Genomic DNA, 14,412 nt, shown 5'->3' with positions numbered 1-14,412 from the left:
TATGCAAAGCTCACTGCTTGTGAGTGGCCTGTCTCAGCATTCAAGGACTCAGATCAGCCCAGTGTCCATGGTCAAGTCATAGGGAGCCTCAGCTGTGTCGCCCCAGGCAAGTCTTTCTGACTTTCAGTCCCAAGAACAAGACCACCTCACAGGGATACTGGAAGTCATACTTATCGACTAGCAGACCAAAGGCAGATTAAGTGCTCAGTGAGAAGCAGCCATAACTGTTATGACTACCACACTGTAACGCCACTCTCGCCCTCTGAAGCAGGAAGATGAATTTACCAACTGTCCCAACTCCCAGAAAGCCCATCCTGGCCCCATTCACCAAAGGGCACACCTCTCCCTGCTTGCTGACTCACCCTGCATGCTCACCAGTGCCCCTCCAGAAGAACCACGTGACACTAACTTCTCATCAAGAGTTTAATGTTACCTGTGTTCTCCACAATGATCACTGTGCAAAACACATCAGCAGTGCCAGATAAAGGGGCTCTGGTCTCCCCAACCTGAGTGGGCATACATTCAGTCCTGGGGGAAGGCCCCTCAAGCTGGTGTCAGGCTTGAGAATCACACAGCATCTCAATCACAGGGCACCAGAACGCTCACTTCTTCTTCTTCTAGCGTTTGCCGGAACGCTCACTGATGTGGAGCATCTGGACAGGTTGGGTGGTGGGAGGTGAAGGGTGGGGGTTGGAGGTCCAAAATGGCAGGAGGGGAATAAACATCAGCTAAGAGGTTGAGTGGAAGAGTGAACAAGTCAGGTTTGGGCAAACCTCCTAGAAAGGGGCTTGTTTAAAACCAGGAAGGAAGAGATCACAGCACCCGTTACTCTGGGAAAATTTGTCTGCTGGGCTGTGGGGCCTATTTCACCCATTGTCTTGGAACTGGCAGAGAGGGTAACAGAAGACAGGTCTTCTTGGGGTTGGTAGAGATGGGAGGAGTGGGATGGGATAATGGCATTCTGTCTTCTCATTCAGTTCAGTTAGCCCCTAGAATCTGGGCTGACCTTTTCTTTGTTCCAAATACAATGAATGGAGGAGAACAGAGGCCTTACATCCCTTTACTATGAAGGTTCTGGATTGAGGTTGCAGGGGCCTTTCCTGGGGGCTGGGGTAGGACCACAGGACTGATATTAGGATCCCATGGGGCAAATTCTGGAAGACAAAGGGAGAAGCTACTCTGAAGGGAAGGCCTAGAAGTCCCTGTGAGACTGAGAACTGAGAAACACGATCTCAGCAACACACAGAAGGCCACAAAAGTCTTCAAGGTTTGGGCTTTGCAGCATCTCAAGATAGTCTCCCTCCCCCGGTCATGAAGCACTACTCAGGTCATTGAATTGGTACAAAGTTTACTAGGTCATACGACATGGCTCACAAAAGCGGTGGGAAATTACAATGAGGGCACTGTTTGATGCTTGGTTCCTTTTAACCAAATGGAGACAAGACACTTCCCCGAAGGCCTGCCCACCCCCACCCCCCACGCCCCAGGCAAGACAGACAGAAAGCAAGACTGTCACAACATAGCAGCAACTGGTTCCATGGACATACAATTCAGTGGCACTGTCACGTCCCCATGGGAACTTCACTATGCCAGACAGCAGTGGGTGCTGGGACAGAGGAAGCGGGGAGACATGCCCCTGCGAGGAGTCCCGGCAGTGTCTGCTGGTGATAATACATTTCACACAGGAGCTGGGGCGGCCCGTAAGGCCTGTCAGATGGTGTGACTTTTCATCTTGGGCCAATAAATAACTGTTGGACGGATGCATAAATTAGAAACCGACGCTACTAAGTTTCACACACGGGGAACGTATGACCAGGTTGAAATCAAATCATGCAGAGAGGCAGGGCAGGCGAGGAGGGGTCCGGAGGTGAGAGAGATTATCAGCACACACTCTTTTTTTTTTTTTTGTACCCTACGTTATGCGCCATTAGTTGGATTTTGTTTTCCTCCCCGCTGTGGCAGCAGCGAGCTCAGGCGGCAACATCTCCCAGTAACGCACACTGAGAGGATGTGGGGGTCACCAGTTGGAGAGTAGTGCTGGAGGGTGGTAGAATGAGGCCTTGGGGGTCTTAGCTGCTCGTCCCTCCTCGGAGCCGCACACCCACTGCCGTGATGAGAGCCGCTCCTTTGCCACTGCCGTCTTCAGACAGGAGGAAGGAGACATTACACTTAGGTGACAGTTCCTTCACGGTTTGGTGCATGATTCTGGAAAAGCTATAAAAAAAGCAAACAAACTTATACTTAAAAAAAAAAAAAAAAAAGACTTCTGGAGGCATGGCTATGGCATAGCAATAGCTGTGTTTTGCTCTCCCAGATCAACTACAAAGGGTAATGATAATCATCTGCAATTTATGACTAGAACTCACCAAGCCACAAACACATGTGGCTCGTGGACAGAAAGGGACTGAAGGTGAGGTTCCTGGGACCTAACGACCTTACTCAGGAACAGCCAGTACCAGTCCAGGGGTTCACCAGCTGAAACACACCACTTCTGGGTTCTGGGTTTGAGTCTCAGCAACAAAAAGACTGTTAAAAAAAAAAAAAAAAAAAGAACCACCACCACACTTGGAAGGACTGAGGGACGCTAGTAGAAAAGAGGGCAAAACAAGATGGAGGGCCTGTAAGAAACTGCTGCAGCTTATTGAGAAAGGCCAGGAGTGAAGTGAGTTTGCAGCCAAACCTGTGACTGTTTCTCGTTTTGTTTCGTTTGTTCATTTGAGCAGAGAGGCACAATGGCGAACCCAAATAATGAGCTGCTCAGTAGTTCATAAAGTTGGTATGTTCACAACACTGTTGGACACATCCACCATCAAAGTCCGAGCTCCCAGAGAACGGGATTCTAAAGAGGGTCAGCATGGGCACGGGCCAAGGAGATGGGTCCAAACTGGTCCCGCACTGGGTCAGTTCCACACCTATGTGGGAGGAGCTATGCTGCACCTCCAGCTTCAGCGCTTTGGGGACCCAAGCCTACCCAAGGCCGCCACCATCTGTGTCCCAGAACCTGAAGGGAGGGGTGGGAGGAATTAGGAATGCTCACTAAGAGACGGCTCTAGGTTCTTTCGTGTTTGCTGAAAGTGAGACAGGGCCAGGCTGAGGGTGCTCGAGTAAGGGGACGCTTAGACAGATCATGGCTGCCTACTAGTGAGCACCTACTGGGCAGTTCACACTTTGTATTCCTGGATTCCATCATGCCAGAGCTTGTCAGGCCTTGAAGCAGATGGAACTTGTCAGAGTTAAGTAACTGAGCACAGCTTCTCAATGTCAGAATTCAAGCCAAGATCCAGTTTAGCCCAAAACCTCACTCTAAAGGACATCCTTGTCCAGCTTCAAGGGATGATGAAAACATCTCTTAAGGAGGAGCAGAGGGTTGGGGAAAGAGTGAAAGCAAGCCCAAGCTCTGGCCACGTGGTACACAGGCACTACTTGTTAGGCTGACCTTAGACGGAGTGGCTCTTTGTTCACAGGCAAAGTAACCCCGTTCAGTCACTATTCCTAAGCGCAGAAGGGCAAAGCTTCGGAACAGGGGATGAATCGGGAGCAGGACCATGGGATGTTGGCTATTTGATCAGCAGGTGGTCACTGCTTAAACCCACCCCACTTGCCATGTCCAGAGCCAAAACTGCCCCTGACTTCCCATCTCTTGACAAACCAGCAAGTGAACAAGACAGTGAGCACTCCTTCTCCTTCTCCTTCCCCTCACTACCTCTAGCTACTTCCCAAACAGCTTCCAGTCAGGATGCAGCTAACCAGGCTGATGGCCCTCTCTGCTGCCCCCACCCAGCTGGGCTCTGCTTCACTCAGAAGAGACAGCTCAGGAGAGATGAGGAGAGATGTGGCATGCTGCTGGTATGAGCAGGCCAAGTGAACTCACTTCTCTGCCTTGCCAACAATCCCAGTTAAGAATTCAGAGTGGCTTCACTACCCACCTATGCCCCTGACCCTGCCTGCAGGTCGGCTGTGTCATGGCAAGGAATTTTCCATATGGGAATCACAGCCCGAGGTCCCATAAGCGGAAAGGAGATTTCACCAGCCGGGGAAGTTCTGCCCGTCCCACCTGAAGGCCCCACTCACTGTGGATGAAGCTTGTAGAGTGTCCCATCCACCCCTACAGTCACGTTGAGGCGGTCCAGCCCTCTGTTCTCTCGGATCTTATCCACCACCGCAGCCATGCCTGCACCGCATAGTTGCGCTGCCCTCTTGGACACCACGCCACACACAGTCTTGACGAGGATACTGTCGTCGCAGGTACCGTTGAGACCCAGCTGCTGGAGGATGGCCCGCACCTGGAGCAGCGCTAATCGGTCGCTGTGGAGGGCAAAAGGGAAAATACATCTGGAGGTAGTGGACTGCACCAAAGTAAAGGGCTCTGGGGTGGAGTGTCTGTGTGTGTGTGTGTGGGGGGGCAGCTTTCAGGTCCTGGAGCATGATGGGGTGGGGAGGGTTAGTGTTATATAGAAAACTGAGAAATATTACACATGTACTGATCACTGTATTTTACTGGCAACTGTAAACTGTTAATCCCCTCAATAAAGAGAAAAAAAAAAAGCAGGAGGTTGGATGAAGTAGGACACAAGGGTATATCAGCCTGGGCATCCTCCTTCAAAGGACCAGCCCAATATAAGTGTATTTACTTACAAATAGAATTGTTTTTGTTGTTGGGTTTGTGTGTGTGTGTTTTTCATTTTATTAGTGATTTCACAGCAGTTTCTAAGATTACAAAATTACAGGGGTATAGCTCCACATCAATACCGACCACCAAAGCTCCGTGCCCTCCCACTCCGTAACTACAGTTCTCATGAAGTCTTAGAGAGTTTCCATGTGTTTCAGTTCCCTGTATTCCATATATGAGCAGAACTATGCAGTAGTTGTCCTTCACTTCCTTCCTCCACTAAGCATAATCACCTCAAGTTGAGAGGGTTATTTATCCCCTTTAAAGAAGTTACTTCTTTCCTCTCCTTTTTCATTTTTTAAATTATTCTCTTTACTTATTTATTTATTGGAGACAGCCAGAAATTGAGGCGGGGGGACAGAGAGTGAGAAAGAGGGTCACCTGCAGTCCTGTTTCACCACTTGCAAAGCTTTCCCCCTGCAGGTTGGGACCAGGGGCTTGAATCCGGGTCCTTATGCACCGTGTGTGCTCAACCAGGTGTGTCACCACCTGCCCCCTCCCTGCTTTCCTTCTCTCTTTCTAAAGATTTTATTTATTTATTAATGAGAAAGGAGAAAAGAAAGAGGCAGACATCACTCTGGTACATGTGCTGCCAGGGACTGGACTGAACTCAGGACCCCACGCTTGAGAGTCCAATGCTTTATCCACTGCACCACTTCCCGGACCACAATGACCTGTTTATTTCTGTAATGATCCTGAGAGTATTACATGACTGAGAATAGAAACAATGTGGTTTGTGGACAACTGCCTTTGTAGAGGGCACTTCTGCACTCTTTCACAGTTTCCCATGGAAGGTGATGGCAAAGGCAGAGATGGAATATTCATGAGGAAAACAGAAGGTGGGGTCCAGAAGCTACTGCGGTGGAACATGCAAACAAGGGAGCCAGGCGAGGCCATAATCCTAGACTGCCTTTCAGGCCAAATGGCTAAGGGGCCAGAACAGTGGTCCTTAGGTCTGCTAGACTCAAGCCTCTTCATTGATAAGGCTTGCAGTGCACCACTGCAATCCTGAAATGCAAAGCCTACTTACATATGTGTTTAATATATATCATTTCAAACAGATCAGTGTAATACTCCAATACAAAGAATAGATAAAAGCAAACTAATGCATAATGAAGTTATATGATTTCAATATACAAGTGCTCAGGACCTACTGCATCAGAAGAGGGAAAAGCAAACAAACTTCAGAAATAGCCGAAATGTCCCCTAGTATACGTCCGTCCACCCCATCACAATCCACGGGTCAGGTATCTGCAGGAACCCTCTGTACTCACCTCTCAATCTGAGAGAGATACTTGGTCTGAAAGATGCCCCGAGTCTTCAGCGTCTCGGAGATCTGCCCCCGGAAAAGGAACCCTCTCTTGGTGAAGTCAATGAGGATGTTGCGGACGATCTCACCCAGGTACATGCCACTGATCATCTTCTCGTACCTGAAGCAGGAGGAGGAGGGATTTGGGTCACCTCTGTGAAGTCTTTTGTTGTTGTTGTTGTCTTTTAAATATTTATTCCCTTTTTGTTGCCCTTGTTGTTTTACTGTTGGTTATTATTGTTGTTATTATTGTCGGATAGGACAGAGAGAAATGGAGAGGGGAAGGGAAGACAGAGAGGGGGAGAGAAAGATAAGACACCTGCAGACCTGCTTCACCGCCTGTGAAGCGACTCCCCTGCAGGTGGGGAGCCGGGGACTCAAACCGGGATCCTTACACCCACCAGTCCTTGCGTTTTGAGCCACATGTGCTTAACCCGCTGCGCTACCACCCAACTCCCGAAATCTTAATTCTTTTTTTAAATATTTATTTATCATTTATTGCCTTTTGTTGCCCTTGTTGTTTTATTGTTGTAGTTATGATTGATGCCACTGTTGTTGGATAGGACAGAGAGAAATGGAGAGAAGTGGGGAAGACAGAGAGGGGGAGAGAAAGACACCTGCAGACCTCCTTTACCACCTGTGAAGCGACTCCCCTGCAGGTGGGGAGCAGGGGGCTCGAACCGGGATCCTTACGCCAGTCCTTGTGTTTTGTACCACCTGTGCTTAACCAGCTGCACTACCACCTGACTCCCGAAATCTTAATTCTGACAGTAACCTTGTCTTGGTCTCTCACTACCTTTCAAGACCTGTATGGGGCTTGGAGAGATAGCATAATGATTATGCCAAAGACTTTCATGCCCAAGTCTCTGAGCTTCCAAGTTTAGTCCTCAGCACCACCATAAGCCAGAGCTAAGCAGCACTCTTGGGGGCGGAGGGAGATAAAAATAAAAATCAAAGCCTGCGTGACTTGCCCTGTGCTGTGGTCCAGCAGAGACAGAGCCCAGCACCAGGAAGAATGGCAGAATCCCTCACCTCCTCGGAGGCCACCACACTCACATTTAACTGCTACTCTGTCTCCCTCCTCACCTAAAGGTTGGGGCCTTTGCCTGGACAAGTCCTCCACCAGCTCTCAGCAGGGCTCCTGCTCCCCACAAGACCTGTGTTCCTCACCCAGGGTGGTTTTCTCTGCCTGTTTCAGGCTTCCATATACCTTGCCTTTCTCCTTCACAAGGCACACAGGCTCGCTCCCTCACTGACCCTGCTGTGGAAGCCCAAGGCTGTGTGTGGACCTCAGGGCCTCAGCACAGCACAGTCCCAGGCTCTCAGTGAACAGCCCCATACGTATCTGCGGAATAAGCAAATGACTTGGCTGCAGCTTAAAGAGCATAGTAAGGAGAGAGAGATGGCAAGATCAGAGAGAGATGGCAGATCTTGCCAAAGCCTACGATACTGGATAAGCACCCAGCAGAGTGATAAGGCCACACAGGTAGGAGAACTCGGCAGCCACTGTACACCTGGGGTCAGCCTGTTCTTGGGGCTTTAAATCGCTGTCCATCCCATGTTCAAGTGCCCCAAGAAATGATAAGGATTCAAGACTTGGCATGCACTCATCCTCCATGTCCTCATGCTGAGAAAAACACACTAGAGGCTGCGCATTCTGGAAGATTTCATACCACTCACAAGGAAAAGAAAGGCATTATAACTCTCTCTCTCTCTCTCATGCCCTAACATGTGAATAATTTCTAATAAAAAGTTTAATATATCTGAAAAAAAAGAAAGGAAGGAAAGAAAGAAGAAAGGCACAGCACTGAATCTGGGCCAGAAAGAAAGAAAGGAAGAAAGGAAGGAAGAAAGAAAGGAAGGAAGAAAGAAAGAGAGAGAAAGGGAGGGAGGGAGGGAGGGAGGGATAGCACTGAAGCACTGAATCTGGGCCAGAGAAACAGCGCAGTGGTAGTACACAAGACCTGCAAGAATGGAGATGCCCCTCAAGGCCCCAGGTTCAATTCCCAGCACCGTCATATGCCAGAGCAGAGCAGTGCTCTGATTTCTCTTGCTCATAAAAGTAAACCCAATGGCAGGGGTAGATAGCACAATAGTTATGCAAAGAGACTGTCATGCCTGAGGCTCCAAAGTCCCAGGTTCAATCCCCTATACCACCATAAGCCAGAGATGAGCAGTGCTCTGGTAAAAAATAAATAAATAAACCCAATATATGTATGCTGCTAAAAAAAAAAAAAAAAAAAAAAAGGAACAGCATAGGTGGTATTTGAAAAAGGTAAAGATTTTGAAAGTGTCTAGAGAAGAAGTTATGTTTGGGAAGTATGACCTAGTGTTTTTTTTTTTTTTTTTTTTGTCTCCAGGGTTATTGCTGGGGCTTGGTGCCTGCACCACAAATCCACTGCTCCTGGAAGCTATTTTTTCCCTTCTGTTGCCCTTGTTTGTTGTGGATGTTGTTGTTGGACAGGACAGAGAGAAATGAAGAGAGGAGGGGAAGACGGAGAGAAAGAGAGACCTACAGACCTGCTTCACTGCCTGTGAAACTACCCCCCCAGCAGGTGGGGAGCCCGGGACTCGAACCGGGATCCTTACACAGGTCCTTGCACTTTGCACCATGTGCGCTTAACCAGCTGCGCTACCGCCTGACACCCCCCCCCCCCCCCCCCCCCGCTTTTTGCAGTTTTCCCAAAAGGTCACTTTTTCATTCAGCTAGAAGGTCAGAGACAGAGTTTCCCTCAGTTCCATGGCACTCCGTGTGGTGCCAAGACTCAAACCTGGGCCACATGCAAGCATCTGCCTGACACAGTGAGCTATGCCTACAGCTCCCACCATCCTGTCAGCTCTTGGGACAATGGATTGGGCCAACTTCCTGGTTATCAGAGGATGGTCAGATTCATGGGAGTGTCCCTGAAACCTGAGCTGTAAAGCTCCAAATAGCCACTAGGTGGTGGCAGAAGTCCCCTGTGGGAAGCAAGCACAGAGCTTGGCTTCTGCCTCAACCCTTCCAGAAACCACTTCTAACTCCATTCCCCACCCGCTACTGGCCTAATTTCCCTTGCCCTTTGACAAATGCAGGTCAAGTGATTTCCACATTCTACTTCTCCTGAATAAAACAATAACTTGCTGACGGAGAGATTTTAGTCTGATGGGGAAGAAACATCAAGGAGAAGGCTGGAATGTCCCAGACTGCAAACAGCCAATGACAGAGAAGTATGGTCGCCTCTGGCTGTGTTAACTCCTGAGAGTGTTTTAATCAGTCCTAAGCACCCCATGTACCAGGGAGTGGTACATACCACTGATCCCCCAGCCCATCCTTTGGTTCTCTGCTCTCTCTTTTTTGTTTGTTTGGTTTTTAAAAAATATTTATTCATTTATTCCCTTTTGTTGCCCTTTTTTTATTGTTGTAGTTATTATTGTTGTTGTTACTGATGTTGTCATTGTTAGGTAGGACAGAGATAAATGGAGAGAGGAGGGGAAGATGGAGAGGGGGAGAGAAAGATAAGACACCTACAGACCTGCTCCACCGCTTGTGAAGTGACTCCCCTGCAGGTGGGGAGCTGGGGGCTTGGACCAGGATTCTTAGGCCGGTCCTTGCACCAGTGTCCAAGTCTCTGTCCAGATCCCAGTCCTGCTAGAAAGTTCTTCCACCGTAACAGGCAGAATGCAGCCACAAGCCTAAACGCCCTTATGTCTTCACCACCTGGCACAACTTACCTTTGTTTTCCAGCGTTGAGAGAAAATTCATCTACCATTTTGTCATATTCTGTTCGGATATCATCCAGACACCCATTGTCCCCAAAGGCACCCCACTCCATGTTGATGCACATTCGTCCCTCATTCCCCTCCACCATCTCAACATTCTTCATTTCTTCCATGTAGCAAGCATTGCTGCCAGTTCCTGGGGAGACACACACAGGAGGCATGCGAGTGGGTGAATGGGCATGCCACAGAGAGAGAGAGAGAGAGAGAGAGAGAGAGAGCGGGCGGGCGTGGGGAGGGGGTGGGTGGCAGGGGCTCTTAATAACTGGACCTGGGACTCCAGACACAGGGTACGTTAATGTGATGAACCAAAGAATGACCCCCCAGAATTTTCTAGAGAAACCTTAAATGATAAATGGGGAGTCAGTTAAGCCACCCAGAAAGCATTTAGTTGTTAATTTGTCAGAAAAAAAAACATGATGCATTTTTTTTTGCATAAGAAAAACAGAAAAGGTGGTCCCGGAAGTGGCACAATGAAGTCCCGAGTTCGCTCCCCAGCAGCACATGTGCCAGAGTGATGTCTGGTTCTTTAACTCTCCTCCTATCTTTCTCATAAATAAATAAAATCTTAAAAATAAGAGAGAGAAAGAAAAACAGAAGAGTACATCATGGCTTTCTGGCTGCACAGTAACTTGCTTTACACTGAGTCAGCATTAACAAGAGCCTCCAGTAAGTTCCTGTCCAGGCAGGGCTGCCTATCATTAGTAGAGGGTGGTCTTACAGCAAAGGAATGCGTTTCCAAGGGTAGAATTTTAGATAATCAATATTGTGGGGTTGCCTGTTATCCTACCAAGTTGTCCACTTTTCCTATCAAAGATGGTGAGTGACGTCTGCTGGAGAAATTGTCCTGTGTGTCCCAGAACGGAGCTCAAGGAAGATCAGTGTTCTAAGAACTTCCAAGGTGCCTTCCTGCATCATCATTTAGTACCTCAGATTTTTTCAAGAAACTTAGCGGTTCTTGAGAAAATTTCCCTGGGCCTATACATTCATGCACACTGTACCCATACGACCTGGTGAGCAGAGGCTCTAGCATCTGACTTCCATCCCTGAGCTCCCTGGATCCCTGGAGCGGCGCTACTCCAACTGTCCCACACCACAGGGCCAAAGTGGACGGACTGTGCACTGTTCCCACACAAGGAGACCAAGCACAGAAACTGAGACGAGGTGTTCTAAAGCCAAGCCCACTAATGCCTAACGGCACTGACGCTACAGGTCCAGGGAACACATTTGTGGCAGCAAAGCTCTATAGCACCACAGAAGGGATCTAGACACTGGTGAACTTTCAGCATTCTTGGGGGACACAAAGTCATCCCCACTGGCAAGACTCCAAGAGTTCTGGTAGTTTTGTAAAAACACGACATCCTTTGCATCTCTCACGGAGTGGACAGAAGGCGTTTCCTCTGCAAAGACAACATAAGGTGTTTCTGACTTCATCAGGGAAGTGTGTGTGTGTGTGTATGTGTGTGTGTCTCACTATGAGACTGCACTTTTCCAAACAGCCTTCTTGTTTCTGAATTATCTCATCTTGATGGTGAAATGACTGACTGCTTTCTGACTGAGGGTCAACGCCTTTCAACAAACTCAGGCAGCTTTGGTCCATACTCCCAAAGGGATAAAAGACTAGGGAACCTCCCATTGGAGGGGGCGGGGATATGACACGCTGGCGGTGGGAACTGTCTGTATACCTCTTGTCCCACAATCTTGTCGATCATTACTAAATCACCAATAATAAACTAAGAAAAAGAAGTAGAAAAGTAAAACGCAAGCAGAACTAGCACTGGGTTTGGTGTACGTGCATGCACCCAAGTAAAGGACTCTGGGTTGGGGGAGAGGGTTCAGGTCCTGGAACATGATGGCAGAGGAGGACCTAGTGGGGGTTGTATTGTTTTGTGGAAAGCCGAGAAATGTTTTATGCATGTACAAACTACTGTATTTTGGTTTTGGTGACTATATTTTATTGTAAACTGGATTAATTTTGTTTTTGCAGCTTCATTTCCTCCAAAACATAACACTGAGTAAGAGAGCCCCCCCCCCCCAAATGGCAGGAAGATGCAAAGAAAGCAAAAGCAAGCAAGCCTACTTCTAGCCCCAGGGAACCCATTGATGGGGAGGGTTGGGGGACACACAGGAAGCTGTGGAGAACCCCCACCGGGCGAGGTGCTAGAACAATTCATTATCAGGCTGCCCAGAAATGGGCGGGCCTGACCTCCCAGCCAGCCAGAGGAGAATGTGCTGTGTCACTCTAGCTTTGCATTTACACCTAAGCCTATTCAGAAGCAGGAGGGAGGGGCAGGGTAGAAAAAGAAAGCTTGCAAAAGAAACAAAAGAATCCCAAAGCAAGGCCCCACACAACTTTCTACCAGGAGCTAACCGCCCCCCACCCACTTTACCAAATGAAAAGGTCTTCCTGGACCAGAGGTGTTACCCATCCTGTCCAGGCAGGGTCTACAGATGCCTGCTAAGGCACAAGGCTGGCTTTTTCTCAGCATCCTCTGATAACAGGAGCTGGATCAGCTGGACGGATGGTCTTTCTCATAGCCCAAGGAAAATATTTAGGGGATTCAATGCTCTCAAGGCACAGAACCAATGTGTTTAGACTCTAAGGAAACACTATGCAAAGACAACGAGCAAAGCCCTCTGTAACCCAACTCAGGGGTTGCAACCACTCATCAACAATGACTGCTAAGGGCAAAATGGTGTCCAAGATACTCTGGCTCTTCCTCACCATCAGGAGAGGTGGAAGCTTCTGCTTTCCTTTCCAGCCTCTGACTCCTATCCAGAAGCTCTCTGCACCAGCTCAACAGAGCTGGGGGTGGGCAGCAGTGCATCCGCATGTGCATATATACTCTACAGTGTGCAAGGATGCAGGTTCAAGCCCCCTTGCCCACCTGCGGAGGTGGGGCTTCACAAGTGGTGAAGCAGTGCGCTAGGTGTCTCCAGGGTTATTGCTGGGGTTCCAAGCCCGCACTACGAACCCACTGCTCCTGGAGGCCTTTCCCCCTTTTTGTTGCCCTTGTTGTTGATGTCGCTGTTGTTGGACAGGACAGAGAGAAATGGAGAGAGGAGGAGAAGCAGAGAGGGGGAGAGAAAGATAGACACCTGCAGTCCTGCTTCACAGCTTGTGAACTGACTCCCCTGCAGGTGGGGAGCCGGGTCCTTGTGCTTCATGCCACATGCACTTAACCTGCTGTGCTACTGCCTAGCTCCCACCCTTCCTCCCTCTCCCTCTCCCCCTTCCTTCTCAATTTCTGTCCAATAATTAGTTTTTTTTCTTTTTAAAAAAAAGGTCAGCAGAGTTATCCCGCTGGCCAAGCCAACTCCATTGTGTTTAAACCCTGTCCACCCCCAAGCCACGAGAGCCATTTGAGGCCCCAGCTACCGGACAGTTCAGTTCTTGATCGCCTCATCACACAATGCAGCCTTCTGGGGGTAGGAGCTGTGCTGGGAGAGGGAAAGCGCCTGCAAAGAGCTCAGCAGCCTTGGTCTAGGGCAAAAAGTCGCAAGGAGCACTGGGGCAGTACTGACAGATACACTGCCCCACACAGAGGACCGAGCTGCTGGCTCAAGGTCCCACAGAGGAAAGCTCAGACTCCTCTGCTCTGAAAAGAGAAACCTAATACCCACCTACGATGAGTCCAATCTCACAGGAAGGTTCCTCATAAGCACAGGTCATCATGGTACCCACTGTGTCGTTGACTATGGCCACCACGTCCAGGTCAAACTCCTTTAGAAGGAAGCGGCACAGCATTAGGGGAAGAACAGTCCAGCTCCCTTGAACTCTGCTGGTTCAGTCTAACACACTGCAGTCAGAAAGCCACTAGTGAATTAGCTGACACATGGTGTGTCCCCCCCCCCAATATCTGATTGGTCAGAGAGAAATTGAGAGGGGGGTAGGGCTGGAGAGAGAGGCAGACAGAGAGATACCTGCAGCACTGCTTCATCACTTGTGAAGCTTCCCCCTACAGGTGGGGACTAGGGGCTTGAACCTCTGTCCTTGTGCATGGTAATGTATACACTCAACCACATATGTCCCCTGCAATAGTTTTCTCACCAGTCTGTTTAATTTAGCTCCTTTACTGACTAAACTCCTGCTGTCAATGATGTTTCTGAAATCACAGATAGTACTGAGAACTAGAGAGGCTGCTGAAGGCCATTTTGTAATGGAGAAAAAAAAAATACAGGGCACAATGATCAACCAGTTCTTTCACAGAGCGAAATGAAAAATATCAAATCCTTTCAGAAGCTGCCCTCCAAAAATGGTCACATGGGTAAAGACTTAAGCACAAGGATCTAGATTGCACGACTTGCACTGACTGTCCAGAAAGGAAACCCCATCTAGACCCAAAGGGGGCTACATAAACCATGATTTGGGCCAACAAGAATCTACTATAGTCAAGAAAAAAAAAGAATGAAACTAGTCTAGGAAGCATCAGCATAAAAGATATGTTTACCCAAAAAGCAGTTATGGTTTTTTTAAATGTGTGTATTAAAATCTGCATGGAAAATAAACTAGAAGAACACTGATGTTAAGATTTGTGAAATGAGCAAAAAACAGGTCAGGTTCCTTTCCAATGAGATAAACTGTTTCCTTGCTTCCTCTTCCGGGTAGAAATCACCATTCTCAAATGCATTTGCTTAGCTCTCCTGATTGTTTACATATTTGCTTGCTCTTTTGAAA

The 14,412-nt window shown here is 48.5% G+C and overlaps 1 protein-coding gene across 1 annotated transcript in view; it reads right to left on the bottom strand.

The window, feature by feature from the left end:
• Positions 1-1,331: 1,331 nt before the first annotated feature.
• HK1 (hexokinase 1) overlaps positions 1,332-14,412 on the bottom strand; it is a 69,648-nt gene continuing 56,567 nt past the window's right edge. Inside the window, exons 14-18 of the mRNA XM_060197177.1 lie at positions 13,359-13,463; positions 9,690-9,873; positions 5,944-6,099; positions 4,072-4,305; positions 1,332-2,214 (exon numbers count right to left, since the gene is read on the bottom strand). Coding sequence (XP_060053160.1) covers positions 2,070-2,214; positions 4,072-4,305; positions 5,944-6,099; positions 9,690-9,873; positions 13,359-13,463 — 824 coding nt within the window. The 3' untranslated portion in view covers positions 1,332-2,069. The remainder of the gene's footprint in view (positions 2,215-4,071; positions 4,306-5,943; positions 6,100-9,689; positions 9,874-13,358; positions 13,464-14,412) is intronic.

This window comes from Erinaceus europaeus, chromosome 1, assembly GCF_950295315.1.
Source record: "Erinaceus europaeus chromosome 1, mEriEur2.1, whole genome shotgun sequence".
In the NCBI taxonomy this organism is placed as follows: Eukaryota; Metazoa; Chordata; class Mammalia; order Eulipotyphla; family Erinaceidae; genus Erinaceus; species Erinaceus europaeus.
Note: the sequence above shows the minus strand (reverse complement) of the source record. Positions and strands in the feature narration are given on the sequence as shown.